At 39.3% G+C, this 17,602-nt stretch overlaps 1 protein-coding gene across 3 annotated transcripts in view; it reads left to right on the top strand.

Moving 5' to 3' along the window:
• RASGEF1A (RasGEF domain family member 1A) overlaps positions 1 to 17,602 on the top strand; it is a 54,969-nt gene extending 37,367 nt beyond the window's left edge. For all 3 annotated transcript variants that reach the window (XM_062001721.1, XM_062001720.1, XM_062001722.1), the window contains exons 4-13: positions 3,968 to 4,105; positions 7,534 to 7,755; positions 7,978 to 8,052; positions 8,285 to 8,377; positions 10,067 to 10,169; positions 10,460 to 10,539; positions 11,177 to 11,368; positions 13,599 to 13,722; positions 13,973 to 14,045; positions 14,949 to 17,602. In XM_062001721.1, coding sequence (XP_061857705.1) covers positions 3,968 to 4,105; positions 7,534 to 7,755; positions 7,978 to 8,052; positions 8,285 to 8,377; positions 10,067 to 10,169; positions 10,460 to 10,539; positions 11,177 to 11,368; positions 13,599 to 13,722; positions 13,973 to 14,045; positions 14,949 to 14,973 — 1,125 coding nt within the window. In that variant the 3' untranslated portion in view covers positions 14,974 to 17,602. The remainder of the gene's footprint in view (positions 1 to 3,967; positions 4,106 to 7,533; positions 7,756 to 7,977; positions 8,053 to 8,284; positions 8,378 to 10,066; positions 10,170 to 10,459; positions 10,540 to 11,176; positions 11,369 to 13,598; positions 13,723 to 13,972; positions 14,046 to 14,948) is intronic.

The following is a 17,602-nucleotide window of genomic DNA, read 5'->3' as shown; positions in this document are numbered from 1 at the left end:
GGTGCACAAGAGGTAACAGTGTGGCTTGGCAATCCTGACCTAAGGGCTTCTTTCTCCTTTTCTCTTCCTGCGGTGCAGTCTCATTGTATGTCACAAAATTACTCCACAGGAAAAACTAACCACTTAGTGCAAAATTACTTTCATCCAGGTCAGTCCCTGACCTACTTGCCAAACAGCTGTGTAACTTGTCATGTAAGGGCTGGGGAATGAACCTGCAAGAACCACTGCACCCAGTTTTGTGTACAGAGATGGTAACTATTCCCATTGCCACCGACAAACTCATTCATGACTAAGCAACCTCGAAGTGATGCTCTGTAAACTGTAGTGGTTCCCCAGCCACACAGAGGTAGGGACTTGTAACAGATGCCGGGACTATCTGAAACATGAGTAAAGTTGATCTATAGACACAGAAAGAAGACGATTGCTGTCAGTAGCCAGTGTCAAAATAGGTATTTGAAATACTTGGCTTTAAACCTAGTGGGATACAAGTTGAACTTTAGTGAACATCAATACACTAGGAAGAAGTGTTTTTAAATGAAAAACATATCTGGGGACTAAGACACCTGGCCATTTAAAGGTAAGATCTTAGTAGTATTATTCTAGCTTTTCATCAGATGTTAAAAACATCATGTCTTCCCCATTGAAATTAAATACATCCTAACAACAGGATGTAAAATAGAGCAGCTCATATTCCAAACACCCACACTCTTGCACCTTCTACTGACAATTTGGAAATGGGCCTACAGGAAAACCAACAAACAGCAGGGTGACGATAAGACATAAGTGCTTAGGAGGCTGCTTTCATTTATGTGTTTTGTTAGTTGCTTTTCCTACTATGTCCTTGATCCCTTTCTACCCCCTTAATATAAACTGTAATTTTTCCTTCCCACTAAACACATTTCTTGGAAAACATTGCATAAACTTCTGACATCCCTCTCAAATGATTACTTTACTGTTCTGTACTGCAAGCACCTGTACGTTTCACGGAATAGTTTGGCCACTAGCATTTGCAAACATTTGTTTTCCCATCTGGCAACAAATAAATAAAAGTTGACTTCACCTGCAGCAGGAGATATTCTTGAGTCAAGACACTTCACTTATTCACAGTCATAACCCATTAAGGTATCATCAGCTACTAGCACCTTCTAATTAAGTGTCTCTGTAGCAGGAAATAGCTGCCAAATGTGGTTAAAGCAGCTCTGATCATTTCTGATAAAATTTGCTTATGCAAATCTCTTAAGATGAGAAGCTGAAGCTGCTTGGATAGTGTGTGAGCTGAAAAAGTGGCAAGAAGCCAAGTTTTGAGGTTACAGACAACAAAACTTATTCCTTTGTTTTTGACATTACTGGCTAGCCAAAGAGTCCTATAAAAAACAACACAGAGAAAAATGCATTAAAAAGAAAAGCACTCTGAGAGGTCTTGGAGCCCTTGCAGAGTCCTTCTGGCCACTCAAAGAGAAGAGTGTCACTGTTTAAGACATATACACTGTTTTATCATATACAAGTCTGTAGTTAAGCTTGACCATAAAGGAAAAAAATTAACTCTCTCTAAGCACATTAGGAGACTGGAAAGACCCAAACAAGATTGTATTATTCAGTGGAAAAGCCTGTTGTTAAAACTGTGGGGCATTGTTTCTGCAGCTTGAGGGCATTTTTTAAATCAAAAGTTAAGGTAGTAAGAAATAAGAAGAGAAAGTTAGTTTCTATTAAGCTTATCTTGCCTGGCTTGGAATATTGAAGTCCCTTCAAAATTCATGATTTCCCTCATTTTTTTGCTGCCGGTAAATTGCCTTTTTTCAAACCAAAAATCAAAATAATACTCATAACTGGGTCATTGTCATTAAACCTCCCTTTACAAGCACGTTCCTTTCTAATTGGTAGCTGTTTCTCAGTCCTGTCTGTCTTGTGTCATGCAGAACAGGGCTTATCCATGGCACTTAAATTAAATACAAGTATTTTTCCTCTTAAAGAAATATTTATGGGAGAAGTATTCCTGTAGACTCCAGAGAACTGTGTCAGACCTCAGAAGGGCAGTCTCACATCTGAAGTAGGACTGCAGAAAAAGTAGGTTGGTAGGTTTACTGCAACCATGACAAAAAGGAAAAATGCGTGCTGCTACCTACAGATCTGTGTGATTTCTATCTAGGTTACCACAAATTATGTGCACCAAGCCTGTCAAGCTGCTTTGGGCTTCGAAGTGTGTGTGAAATGAGAATCTCATGTCTTGCCATAGTCACGGGGTTTATTATTGTTCTCAGAAAGAATACCTTATTTTAATGAGCATCAAAAGCATCTGATGAAACATACTTTTTTATACCTGAAAATAACTTCTTGAAGAGTAATATGATTTGCAGGTTGTCTTGCAACAGATGCCTAACTTTCCATCATGAAGGAAGCAAACCCTAGCAACTCATGAGTAGATACATGACATGGGAGGTCAGCATTCATATGGAATACTTGCTGTGGCCTAAGGGAGGATTTTGGAACCTTCCTGCTCCCATCCCTCCTTTTTCAGGTTCAAAAGTTAAAAAGAAAGGATAGTCAGGATAATTAATACAAAACCCCCACATTCTTGTAGCAGCTTTTGGTAAACAGAAGCAAATTAGGCTCATATCTGTTAACTTTAATTGAATGAAAGCTCACCAGCTGGCTAATTAATTATCTATCACCACCTACAGATTATTCTTTTAATAATGTCAGGCTCCATACATTTCCTAGCCAAGAGGTATAAATTGTCTTTACCTCAAGGCAGACAACTATAACCTGAAACACTGTCCAACACTGTTTAGAAAATTCCCTTCACCATTCCAAGCACTGGCTCATTTTCAGATGAAGGATTCAAGGGTGCATGGTTTAACTTCAAAGTTCTTATTAGTCATTATTAATATTCCCACTGACCATATCCCAGTGAGACAAAAAAATGCAAAAAGATATCTCAGTTTGGGTTGACTTTTGGTTTTGATTAAATAAACTGGGACATACTATGATCAGATGATGTTTTGGCAGGAGTTCCTACCAGTTCTTGGAAGACGTTCTCTATTTGTCTTAAAAGAAAATACACTGATTTCCTGTAGTGACACTCCCATGCTAAGTCACCTTGTGTAAGCACACTGTGCATGGGGAGAAGGAACTACTGTATGGTGGGACAAACTTTTCCTCAGTGCATCACAAGTTGCGTGGGAGGATCAATATAATCCAAATGAAGTTCTGATTCTTCCTGTTTGTTAAAAGTGTTCTTAGCACTCCCTGTTTCACAGAAGCATCCCCTTGGATTTACTGGTGTTGCTCTCTATTGCTAGAGCAGTGGAGCAATTAGCATCCAATTCAGGTTTAATTGATGAAAAGCCTCCGAAGATTCACAAGTAATAGAAGAAATAGAAAGTGGTTCTCCCTCCCCTTTCTATAGAGTTCATAGTTTTTTGAGTAAGAGCCAATACTTTTAATTTTCAAAGTCTAATTTAAGTTAGATGTCATGGACACACACTTGTTTCCTGTCATTCATTTATTTTAATATACAGCTCAATCTGGAGGGTCTGATAAATTCTATAGAACAAAAATGCCTTTGTGAATGTGTCTTGTGAAAGATACTTGATAAAGTGCTGCACTTTGTATGCCATTGAATCCAAATGCTAAGGTACTGCTGCCTCACGTGGCATAAGTCAGCTTCTGAGTCCTATTGACTTCGATCAAATAAGTCATCTGAACTATTCTGTCATCTTCCTGGCTTTCCTCAACTAACCTTCAAAAATTTCCTCAAAATGTTTTGTAAGAGATATTAACAAGCTACCATGAAAGAAGACTGTACCATACTTTTTAGCAACCTGGAGCACAGTCAGTCCCTTCACCTACTACTAACACAGAGTTAGTTTTCAAGGGTGTCTTGAGTTTTATGTGAACCTTCATCAGCTAATTTACTCCACAGTCAGAAAGGTCTGTGGTCAGAAATCAACTCGTTGTTTCTTTCCAGGCAAAGCTAAAGTCCTTCGCTGCCAAAATCATTCAGCTCCTGAAAGAATGGACCGAAACTTTCCCCTATGACTTCCAAGATGAAAAATCCATGAAAGAGTTGAAGGAGATTGCTCACAGGATCACACAATGTGATGAGGTAGGGGTGGGGGAGAGGAAACCTATTTAGTGGTAACACAATATTTGTCAGCCTTTCTCTGTGGTTTGTCATATTATATACAAGCCCTTTCTCCTGTGTGCAGTATTTTCTAAATGGACTACAGCAGCAGTTGCTAAGCTGTCAGTGTAACTGCAGGACAGGGGCTGAGTGATGAACTTAATGGTCCATTAGCAGAAACTTTCTATGTATAGTCACCAAGTGTAAGAGAAAGGGACAAAATAGTCATGATATGAAAAATACATGTAGTCGAGAAGAAGAAAGGAAAGAACAGTGACTATCATGGCACAATATAGTTAACTTTCATAATGAATCATGTACCATCCTTTTTACCTCATAAACGTACAAGCTCTTGACATACAAGTCCCACAAGACATGGCAACTCAAACGTACCCTTGCTCAAGGTTGAGATAATTTAGTAGTTAGTTCCTATCTATCTCCTAACAAGAATCAGAAACAGTTTTGCTGTGTTTCAGGTGACATGCACAGTATTTCCATAAAGGAAGTTACAGTTGAGCACTCCTAGCTAGTCAATCATCAATCTTCACAGCCCTGAGTTTGTAACCTATGAAGAAAACTAGACCTCACAAAAGACTTCTCTAAAGTAAACAGATACAACAAGATCAAATAAAACAAGGACTGGTAGTTTTCTGTTTGCTTTTTCTTTTGTTGGTTATTGGTTTGGGGTTTTCACTCATAAAGCCAATACTTTTTTCTCATTGAGAAAATCCCTGTAACTACCAATGGACAGAATATAATCAAGAACTGCAAGAGAATTAATTGTAAAGTGTTTGTATGAGCCTGGAGGCTTACTTCTATAGAAGTAGAAGCTTCTCCTTGTTTTTTAAATGCACAACTTCCAAATATTGTTGAGGACAATTAGCAGGAAATAGGAAGACAATTGTATTACGTGTTTTTGTTGATTCAAGTACAGAGAAAATGAAGAACAACAGGTTTCACAGCGCTGCATGAATCAGCGATAGGACACAATACAATTAGGTGTTACCACGTTGTCAAAAGGAAATATGTCAGTTTTGTTGCATCAGCAAAGCTGTTTACCTGGATGCTGCTATGAAAGCGTCAGTGCCTTAGGAGGAGGGAAAAAGGAAATAGAATCAAAACAAGCCTTCCATTCCCTTTGTAGACAAGGGCAAAAGTGTGCATTGGCAGAGATACTGCTGTGAAAGGGGACTTGATTTAGTATCTGTATCTTATTATTTAATTGGTCTGTTACTTTGAACTAGAAAGAAGTTGTGGCCTTTCTTTCTCTTTCTCTTCCCTCCCACTCTGTTATTTATGAATAAATTGTCATTTGAGAAAAACACATCTTCACGGAGTGACTCCAGTAGCTGAGGCATCTGATGACATCCATTAATTACAGCATCACCAAATTTATCCTCTTAACAAGGCCACAAGTCAAGGTTGATCAGCAAAGAGCTATGCCACATTTGACCCCTAGGAACTATAACTTGATGCTGACAAAAAAAGCAGCTCTTGCTCTCACAGTATTTGTTACCATAAGAAATTACCCATACAGTGCTTCAGCAAGGGATTATGGTATTGGTTTGGGGTTTTATTTTATATTTTAAACCTTTTCCAAGTCCCCTTAGGACAATATTCTCCATATACAGGATAGAAAGTCAACTGAACTCGCACAAAGCAGTCAAGTGCTTGTCCTACTGCTCTCAGATAGCATACCAAATAGCTATAGCTACAGCCAAGGGCACATCCCAAATGAAGTAGAAGTGATTTTTTTGAACTCAAACAAGGACACTTAGTGGTCAGGAAATTGTACACTTAGTGGTCAGAAAATGTAGGGTAAGACTAGTAAATGAAGGGAGGCTGTAAAAACTCTAAGGGCATCTGTCTACTTAGTAGCTAAGTATTAAAATGCTAATAAAGTCACAATATCATAATAAGATGTAGTTCCTTGCATTACTGCAGCTTGTGTTGACTTTCACATAGTATCTGTGATACTCACACCTGCCTTTCAGTTTTATTCTCTGTGATCCATGTCTAGAAGGTCTGCTTCCTCCCAGACACAGGGATAAGTCAGGCAACCAAAATCAAATGATGTACGATAGAGAGCTCGGCACACCAGAGAGCAGGATTAGAGCTTTAGTTTAGTGCTCTCCCTACCTCTATGCTCCCTTGGCATTTCTTAACACTTGTAGCACAATATTAGAAATGGCTCCAGGCAGCTGCTGTTCAGTGGCATTCCAGTTGCCTCAAGATGAGCTACACTGCCTTTAGCTTTTCGTTTGATTTCATTTGGGAGTCAGGTTATTGCCTTGTAAAGCAACATTCTGACACTATTACTGCTTAATTGTAGCATGCAATATACAAGTCTTTGGTAGTTGTGGGCTCTCACATCTGCTACATAATTTCAGTCATCATTGCACATTAGTGGCTTCTTTGAGCAATCCCAGGCTCATTGGAGCTCTGCTGAGTGTATCCAGTTGACTGGCAGAAACCATCACAGCAGGCTGTAAACTAACGGTTAACCTCGCGGCTAACTTCAAGAGAAATAATTTGCATGAAGGCAAGACAACAATTGTGTAGGAAAGAGAAAGATTGTCTGTGGTAGAATTTGCTGGTTTTGCCAGCAGCAGGAAGAATGGAGTTGGAGAACCCGGGTCATTTAAAGCAGTAACAAAGCACAGAAAAGTAGGAAGGTGATCCAGTTAACTCTTCAGGGTTCATCTCTGAGATATATCTATAGGACACAAACAATCCATGTCAGAAAGAATTCAGCTTGCCTTAGTTGTCAAAACACTAAGGGGATGGATTATATTTCTGTAGTTTCACCAGTATGAATCCTTATAGATGCTATATTTAAAATCTGCACCTGATAACCAAAAAGGATGTCCAAGAACATAATGTGTCTTGTGCTTTTACCTAAATCTTTGGATGCTATAGTTGTTCAAAGCCAAGCCAGGGTATTTTAGGGATATATTCCTTGACTCAATGTGAATTCCCTGGATTCTGCCTGGGCTGGATACTTTGTCATCAGTGGGTCTGAGAATGAGAAGGAGCTTTTTGGCACTCAGTACATAGAGGATCCAAGAAGCCTTGCACTTGCAACTAGACTGCCTTTCTCACTGTACTCCTTTCTAAGGTGTTTACATAGATGCCCTTGATGTTTTTTTTTTTTAATGGCAAAATCTGTCACAAGGAGCAGACCAGCCCAGCAAGTGAAACAGAGCTGGGAAGGCAGGCAGGCATAACAATGTCATTATGAAGTCATGTGGGCAGTTAGGATGAGTTCATTTAACATGGGATAATCATCTCAGATAAAACGAAAGAAAATGGATACTAAGCATTTCTTTTTCCCAGTCAGAAGTTCTTTGTCTGTCTGTATCTGCAAGTGCTAAAGGTTTTAGCAGTCATTGTTTCTGCCATTTGCTTAGGAAAATGGAACAGTGAAAAAGATCATTAGCCAGATGACACAGAACCTCCTGATGGCCCTCTCTGCACGGAGCCAATACCAGGAAATCAGAGAGAAATTCCGGCAACCTGTTACCGACAAAGGCACCATCCTCAAAACCAAGCCACAGTCAACTCAGAAGGACATCCTGAGTGTCTGCTGTGACCCTCTGATCTTGGCACAGCAGCTGACATACATTGAACTGGTGAGGCGATGATTTGTATGAGTTACTTCATTTTTCCATTTACTGAATATCAATATAGTTATCAATGAGAATTTTGCAATGACTTCATTGAAAGTCTTCAATGTTTTAATCAGAAATACTAAGTTGTAATCAAGACCATTCTTGTCACCATTGATGTGGCTTTTTTTTCACTGAACTCCCTTTTTGTCTGTACAGTGACATCTCTTATCTCTCCAAACACAGGAAAGGGTGAGCAACATTTACCCAGAGGATCTGATGCAGATTGTCAGCCACATGGACTCCCTGGATAATCACAAGGTAGAGGAAGGGGTACAGAGGGGAAAAAGAAACAGAATAATCAGAGCAGAGAACCTCCACAATTCAAATATACCCTGTGCAACAAGGGCTGACATGTTCTAACCTTCTTTAAGCTCAGATGTTAAACACCCAACAAGATTTTAATCGAGACATGGAAAATAAGTTTCTCCTTCTGTATGTTGACTTCATCACGATACAGAATAGGATTAACAGGAGACCTTTTATTTTACAGTGCCGAGGCGATGTGACCAAAACCTATAATTTGGAGGCCTATGACAATTGGTTCAATTGTCTCAGCATGCTGGTGGCTACAGAGATTTGTCGGGTAGGTATTTGTAGAAAACAAGATTGCAAAGTGATCGTGGCCCTTAAGGACAAAAGACAGGCAGTGGTCTAAGAGATTTAAACATTAGCAGTGCAATTAAAGATAATAGCATTACTCAAGTATTAAATGATATGCATGCTTATATGATTAAGAGTTCACGGCTATGTTTGGCTTTGCATTTATTCTCTAGCTTTGTGTAGCTTCTGTAGCATTAGTCATGCAGTGAAATGGAACTTGAGCTTGAGTTAGAAGCCCTTTTGGCTTTACACTCAAATTCTCATTCTCTAAATGCAGATTTACCAATAAACAGCTGTCCTTCCACTGCATTTAGGTACGGTTGGCACTGCCATATATCCATTTCTGTTGTAGAAAAGTCACAAATAAACTTTCTGCACAAGTCCAGAAAGAAAGTGGACTACTGGAAAGGTTAAAATAAAGGAGAACAGGCTTATTAGCTGTTAAAGTAACTTCTATCATAATAAGCAAAGAATGTATGGTATACTGCCCCAGAATACGCCCTTTTTTTCCCCTTAATGTGTATTCTCTTACCAGATTCTTATTAATATGCACCAATTCTAGCAATGGGAAATTTTCTCTCTATTCCTGCTTTGTCAGTAGCCCTCCTGTGGAAATCCAGATGCCTCCTGCAGTTTCATAAGGTCTGATATGTTGATCCTCACCTCCTAAGATTTTCTGCTCTCCCAGAAACTTATTTCAAAAAGACCACACTAAGATGTCTTCCAGAGCTGGCTGCTGTGGCTAATACATTTAGTAAATCAGTCAAACAAAGGGCTGAGCTAAGGCACTGATCACTGAACCGTTTTTCTTTTGATATGACACAAAAACTGAAGTATTTAGGGAGAGTGAGTTGTTTTTCTTTTAAATAGAAAAAAGGGAATTCCCTGGTGAAGTAGTCTGGAGTCACTGCTCAGGAGCCATTTTTATATAAACTACACCAAGCTCTAGATCTAAATATGGGAAAGATTTTGATGAATGACTGTAAACTAGGCAATACTACTAGCTTAAAAGAAAGGAAAAGACTGATGGCTTTTAGAAAAAAAGCTTGGAGACAATGCAATGTATTCATTTTGATTTGCCATTTATAAAACAATCCACAAAGCAGATGTTCAACATCACTTGCTAGGTCCTTTGCATGTTTGTGTGAGTGGGAACTATCAGCATCACTGGCTGCTCTCAAAAGGTCATTTGGGAGTATATACAGTAAAACAAGAAAATGGAGACACAGCAATTGTTCTCCCTCACACTTTGATTACATGCCACTGGGCTTAAGTCTGCCCACTGCTTTCACCCTTCTTCAGAGGTTTAAATTTTTGGCATGTACCCTGATAGCAGCTTCATGTTATTCCCCTTTTCTAGTAACAGGAAATTGCTGAAAGTTGCTGAAATTCCTGAAAGCCTGTTTATACAAGATTCTTCAAGACATGGAACTTTGTACATAAACATAAGTTTACACTCCCTCACAACTGGACAAGCACTTGTTAGTAGCCCCAAATATTTATTTATTAAGAATTGATCTTAACGTATTCTTCCAGGCCTGTGTCATCATAAGATTTAGCTGGATAAAGTCTTGAAATTGCCTATTCAACCAACCTGTTACAATGCCTCTTACTGAACATCCCATCCAAAATTCATCCCTTCCGTCTTAACAGATTGTGGTTTTGTTTTCAGGTTGTGAAGAAAAAGCAGCGTACAAGAATGGTGGAATTTTTCATTGATGTGGCAAGAGAATGCTTCAATATTGGAAACTTCAACTCAATGATGGCCATTATCTGTGAGTATCCTTAACACAGGTGACAAAAGGCACTCCATTTTACAACCTGACTCGTGACACTATGCTCATATTTGCCCTAAGCTGGCTGACCACATCTGCGTGCATAATCCTACAGGGGCAGGATGTACCCATGGCAGGTTGATGTGTGGCAGGGTGTAGCTACAATTTTTTTTATCAAGCTGAAATGCCTTCCAAAATGTGTGAGGCTGCTGCATACACACATGGTTATTTTAGTCCTGTATTTTTTTGACTCAGTTGTTTCCTTCTTTGTCTCATCTCTCTCCATTCAGCTGGCATGAACTTGAGTCCTGTGGCACGGCTAAAGAAAACTTGGTCCAAAGTCAAAACAGCCAAATTTGATGTCTTAGAGGTATGTATGAAGTTTACTCTTTATATAGAAATCCACCAAATCAGAGTTCCACAGGAGGGGCTTGGATGAAACTAAATCAGGGATCACTGAGGCACTTCTATCAGTGGTCAGCATCAGGGAGATATCAATATCAGGGAGAGCATTTCCTGAATTTCAAACTCCCTACTTGCCCGTGAAGAAAAGTGGATGCAAGTTTCCTTTAAGTTATTTCTTCCTAGCATATTTTTTTCCCGGTTCTACTCAAGTGAATGCTAATCTGCTGCCCTTAAAACTAATTGGAGTACTCCATCTGGTGGAGATCTACGGAAAAACAAAACTCAAGTGAAGTCCTCAGCAGAAAGATTGGTGACACCAAGTTGGAGTTTTCTCTCAGTAGTCACTTATCATTTCCTTTCAGTCTTGAAACATAATTTCAAGCAACAAAGGTGAAGCAGATGAAAAGCCAGAACAGAACCCTTCTTTCCAACAACATCGTTAGAAAGACCCAAATCCAGACCTGATCAGTATGAGCTCTGTCTTGAAGTGTAAAAGGGGGCCCAACAAATTCATAAAGACTGAGCTCTTTGATGGTTAAAACATGCCTTTTGATGTTTCTTAGAAAGTCATTTGATTGCCTTTTCTTCCCTTATAAAACCAGCATCACATGGATCCATCCAGCAACTTCTGTAATTACCGCACAGCCCTGCAAGGAGCAGCACAGCGATCTCAGACTGCCAACAGCAACCGAGAGAAAATAGTCATCCCGGTTTTCAACCTCTTTATTAAAGATATCTACTTCCTGCACAAAATACACACAAACCGCTTGCCCAACGGGCAGATAAACTTCAAGGTAGAACTTTGCTGTTATAGAAACTGTAGTGCCTAAAACTAAACATCATACAGTACAAATATTGGCCAGTTTTGAACTTGAAGCTCATTATGTTACCAATTCCTTCAGCATTGCTGTGATATGGACATAAAGTGAAATCTTCATCTAGGGGAAAGGATTTCATCAAGTTTGTGTGACAGCTAGCAGTTGCCAGGTTTATATTACATATCCAGCAGACCTACAGTCACACATACAAAAGAAAACCTCTAGAACTGCTGGAATGTAATTGCCTTCACTTAAAATATTTCTTTTTAAATGTCCTGAAATAGAGATTGTTTTTGTTAAGTTTTACATGACATGGGGCAGATGTACTGCAAAACAAAATTCACATAAGCAGAACCAATTCGTTAATTTGTTACCAGAAGTGATGCATGAAACTATTCAGAAGAAAATAAGAAGTTTAGTAGCCCATGCCCAGCATTAGAAATTAGTCAAGTAGTACTAAAATAGTCCAATGTGAGCAAATTAGAAAGGGACATGTCTTGAAGGAATGCTGTACTCATGCAGCATTTAAAATAAAGGAAAGAACTTGAAATCAAGAAGTGTAGGAATTTTAAGGTACCACATGTGATGACAAAAAAAATAACCACTCCTCAGCCATGTACTTTGCCTTATGTTCAAAAGGATTGGGGGATGCAAAAGGCAGTAAAGAATGAAAAGTGAGCTTTTCTGTGGCAGCAAGTGATCACACCTGATCACGTTGTAATGGGTAACATCACCCTAAATCATGAGCATTAGCTGATTTAACCTCATTAGGTTAGCTAGCTACAAATGCTATACACAGAGAGCAAGTAGTATGTAGCAGATCTTCAAGGGTGTTCTGCATTCTCTCTCCCCAGCTAATAATGCTGTTTCATAGATCCAACCACTAACCTCGTACTGTCAAGCCCATCACTAACCCATGTCCTTCAGTACCTCAGCTACACAGCTTTGCAGTACCTCTCCAGGGATGGGGACTCCACCATCTCCCCAGGACAGTGTCTATCAACCCTTGCAGGGAAAAACTTTTCCTAACATCCAATCTAAACCTCTTCAGCTGCCACTTGAGCCCATTTCCTCTTGTCCTGTCATTCATTACTGAGGAGAAGAGACTGACCCCCACCTTACTACAGCTTCCTGTCAGGTAGTTACAGAGAGTGATGATGTCTCCCCTCAGCCTCCTCCAGACTGAACACTCCCAGCTCCCTCAGCTGCTCCCCATCAGGCTTGTGCTCCAGACCCTTCCCCACCTCTGGTGCCTGGTTCTGGATACGCACCAGCCCCTCAATGTCTTTCTTGCAGTGAGGGTACCAACACTGAACACAGCACTCAAAGTGTAGCCTCACCAGTGCTGAGTACAGAGAATCACTGCCCTGGTCCTGCTGGCCACACCAGTGCTGATACAAACCAGGATACCGCTGGCCTTTTTGGCCACCTGGACATGCTGTTGGCTGATGTTCAGACACTGTCACCAACATCCCCCAGGTTGTTTCCCTTCAGACAGCTTTCCAGCCCCTCTGCCCCAGCCTGGAGGATTATCTGGGGTTGTTATGGCCCAAGCACAGGACCTGGCACTTGACCTTGTTAAAAATACACATCCAAAACTCCACAGCATTTCAAAAGTGCTTTTGAAGTTTTTTGCCATTATCAAAGCTGGGTAAGGAAGGGGGACACAGAGAACAGACAAGACAAATTCTAAGTAATTACATACTTATTAAAATTCTAGGAAGGAAAGGATATCTATAGAAACTACATGTTATTTTGATTATTTCTTAAATTTAAGAAGTGCTTTCTGAAGAAGTCAGATATGTCACATCTCATTTAAGTTGAAGGTTGGAATTGTAATAAGTATGTAAAAGCTATTTGCTGACCGGTTCCACTCCCAGGCTCATTTAGAGATATGACCCAGAAAGCAGGGCAGTAACACCATTGTTTATCAAGAAAAGGTTGATGCTGAAAAGAATTGAATGAAAAGATCAGGCAGTTGAGTAGGGATATGCTATTCTAAACACAGATGAAGAACTAGGAGCAAGAGGGGGAGATGAAGGGAGCAATGAGAAGTCAGGGTAACAAGGAAGAACACCAAGTGATAACAAGAGAGGAAACATGAATAAGAACAGGACTGAGAGGCTCTGAGATTGCAACAAAATAACTAATATTTGAAGGAAAACAAATATGTTTTTAATAATATTCTTTTAATTATGTCATGCAGAAGTTCTGGGAGATTTCAAGACAGATTCATGATTTCCTGACATGGAAGCAAGTTGAATGCCCTTTTGAAAAGGACAAGAAGATTCAGAGCTACCTGCTGACAGCACCCATTTACAGTGAAGAAGGTAAAATCCTTTACTGAACATTATAGTGACTCTTCCTACTTGTTGAAATGCATTTAGAATAAGTAGATGAATAAAATTTACATTACAAAAAATGATAGGTATGTATTATCACTTCCATATCAGCTTCTGATGAGCACAGACTTCATCATGAACTCTGCTAAGTTATACCTGCTACAGTTTAACTTCTGATTTTATTTTTTCCTTCAGTTAAAGAACCCATATATCTGATTGTTATTCTTTTAATTACTAGCTCTGTTCATTGCATCCTTTGAAAGTGAAGGTCCAGAAAACCACATGGAAAAAGACAGCTGGAAAACACTCAGGTATGAAGCTTCCTCAGAAAGTGAATCTTTTTGCAGACATACACAGGCACATGTTCATCACTTTCCTCCTATTTGCATACCCAACTGAAAACCATCTTGGCCCAAATATAGTTGTTTTTTTCTTCAGCATACAAACCTAAAGAATTATTTTCTCAGGGGAACACATGTGTAGAGATACTGAGAAGGTGCTTTCATTTACCATAGCTGCATTCTTACAAGTCTTATCAAAGGATGGAATTTTCAATGAATACTCTAATTTTCAGCCTACTCCGAAGGGAGAAAGTGTCAAGGACTCCTCCTCTCTCCCAAGAAGGGGAAGCAGCCCTTCCATATAAATTATGAAATCAATTAATTTGAATGAGATTTTTTCTATTACTAAGGCAGACAGAGATTTAGACCTTTGTAAATCACGTTAAACATTTAGATTTGACATACCTGTACCAGATCAAGAATGAAGAACCCTGTATGTCATGAGCTGCAGTTGAGCTACATGATTCCTGTATTATCCTAGGTGAGACACTGTTTCCTAGCGATCCCAATGTTTCTTAGGAGGTCCACATAAGCTTTGTCCTTGTAACACCTATGTAAGGTACCTTGCTTTAAATCCAATGCTGTTTGGCAAGCAATAGATAAGAGGAATAGATAAGAGGAATGTACATTATTTGCCTGAGCACATCTGAAAGACCTGAAGTAATGTTATGGAAGTTAACTCCTCATTTAATTTAAAGTCAGCATCCTTATTGGAATTCATTGATGTAGTCCAGTTTATAGCACTTGAAAAAGATTTGTGCCTTGAAGGCTTCCAGCTAATGATGCAAGATAGAACTCTGTTGCCAACCTTTACCAAAACTGCAAAACTTCATTGTGACAGAAAAGACGATTTTATTTTTTTATTACTTCCAGGACAACTCTGCTTAACAGAGCCTGAGACTTTGTGGATCCGATCTGCAGACTTTGAAGCACATGGAATGAACGTGTTTTTACAGCCTGAAAGACTTGGACTGAGCTAAGAAAGGCCTCACTGGCTGAGGTCTGTTTTGTATATACAGTATCTTTTATGAAATCAAACGTGGTAAATATTTCACATGTCAACCTTAAGGCACTTAAGTGAAGGGTTTTGGGTTTTTTTTTTATTTTCAATAAGGGCAGGGCCCTGTTCTCAGAGATGAAATGTATCATGGGAGACAGTATCCCTGGGGAGATCTTATTCTATCAGCATCCAAATTTTTATTTTTTATTACTTCCACCAAAATCAACACAAATTAAAAACACACATCCCAACTAAAGACAGCGTTCAGGCTAAATACTCCATTGGACCGGTATCCTGCAGAACACTCAGCGTGTCTCTCTAGCTTTGGAGTGAAGGGTTTCCTTCAAATCAGCGGTACTCTTCACATCTGTCAGTCAGTGTTTATAGAGTCGAGGCCTCAGACATCTGCAGTAAGCATGTTCCTCTCCTACATCAGAATATAGTGCCTTACAAGGTACTGACATCCTTTAGTGTACCTTCTGTTACGCTGGACTGGAAGTAAAGAAAATAAAGATATGGATGTCTCGAAACCAGCTACAATGTACTTTTTAAATGAAACGGAGAATATGGCACATGAAGTAGAGTATACCTGCCTGTAACATTGATGGTGCAGCAAACATATTTTTGTTACATGATTTAAAGAGATGAGATGGGGTAACTGCTGGGGGATGTGTGTTTGTGTGCGAGTATGTGTGTGTGCATGTGTGAAGATGCACACCTGTCTACGTTTTAATACTTCTGGGAACTATCCTTTAAATTCTGGCTGTCAGAATAGTTTGTGTTTTCCTTTTGAAAAAAAAACAATCAGGGATTTTTTTCTTTTGTTGAGGAGAAGGATGTCTAACCTAGATTATCTCTGCAAAACAGGCTTAATACTTTCTTTGAAAACAGTTTTTGGAAAATAATAATCATACATGAGCTCGAGAGAGGGAAGTGAACTCAGATGTCCACTTTGAACTTAAGGCTAAAGTTTCCAAAGAAGCTTAAGAAGAGTTCATCACCACTGAACTGGTCATTTCATTCCCTTGGTTCCTTTGAATAGTCTGCACTTAACAGACAATTGAAGCAACGACCAACTACTGCTATAAAGCCTTTTGTAGTATTTTGCAAGCCATGATTAACTGGGATCTAAGGGAAAACACCAAGAGGAATTGGTCAGACCTTTGGACCCAGGTCAGCACCAAAATTGGAGGCAATCTGTGAACAGGTTGATGCCAGTTCTCTCTAATTTACCCTTTTAGTCTTGAGTTTACATCTAATTTGGCTATCCAAGTGAGCACCTGAGGAGCTGATGTTATGCTAAGACTCAAGGTATTCATTTCCAGGAAGAAATACACAGTTCGGGATTTAATTTCTCACCTGACCTCTGAATTAAAGAGAAAAACCTCAGATTAAAAACTATTTTGTGTAATGAACAAAACTACCCATGAATATCTACTGTCCTTTCCACTAATTGTTCTCTCGAGGCTTGAGAGCTGGATATAATAACTCATAACAACTTGACCCAGACATATATAAAAGAATATTTTTGTTATTTCTTATTTAAACAAGGCACTCTAGAGTCTTTAGTGGTTACAGCCTCCCAGGACCTTGCAGGGGACCTCTGCACAAGCTTCTTTAAAAATGATCCATTCTAAGCAGATGGGATTTATCTTGTTCCGCCTTCTGTTGCAGAAGGGGCAAGACTTGCTGGACTGAGGGTCTGGTTTATTGCAGTCCAGTAGACTCTTCTTGCTGAGTGCCTACAGCTATTTCATGTAGCATCTGCGATCACTCAGTAGAAGTTATTTGCTGTGTTGGCGCTGTACTACGGTAAAAAATTAAGCCTTCCCTCTCTCCCTGTTCAGCTCCCCTCTTGACAAATACTTCGAGGAATAAGTTGAGGTAAGGAAGGGAGATAAATCAACATTTTGCTATTCCCATAGCATTGACAAAGAGAAAACAAAAGCAAGTAATGTCATGAAGGAGGAAGAAGTGGAATACCAACTGTTAACAAGAACAGCCCAGAAAATGGGAAGGGATAATTCTTATGATCTGCTGCTATTTTTCCTGTGCTGAGGTACTGACCTTCAGCTCTGGATTAGAGTAAGAATATTTATACTGTATTATTACAGTGTTTTGCACTTTCAGAGATGTTCTAGCTAGTAACATTGCCGGACACTATAAGAGGGATTGTATATCAGCTTGTTTATGTAACTGAAGTTTAAAAGGGATGCTTAAGATTTAAGGAAAAAAATATATATATTTGAAATGCAATTTTAGAACACTTTCTGTAAATGTATAACGAAAAGCTTTCACATGAATGTGCACTTCACTGGTCAATCAGTCCTAGTATATACTTGAAATCAATGCAGTATCGACATTGGTTCCTTTTTATTTCTCCTCCCTCGGTTTGATACGTTTCTTCAATGCCGTGGTTTGCGATTCTGAGCTGAAACGCTAACTATAAAGCTGTACCATAAAGCAGGATATTCCGTGTTTGACTGGATGTGCTTGCATTAATAAAATACAACTTGCTTCAACCAGG

This window comes from Colius striatus, chromosome 8 (assembly GCF_028858725.1).
Source record: "Colius striatus isolate bColStr4 chromosome 8, bColStr4.1.hap1, whole genome shotgun sequence".
NCBI classification, from domain to species: Eukaryota; Metazoa; Chordata; class Aves; order Coliiformes; family Coliidae; genus Colius; species Colius striatus.
Note: the sequence above shows the minus strand (reverse complement) of the source record. Positions and strands in the feature narration are given on the sequence as shown.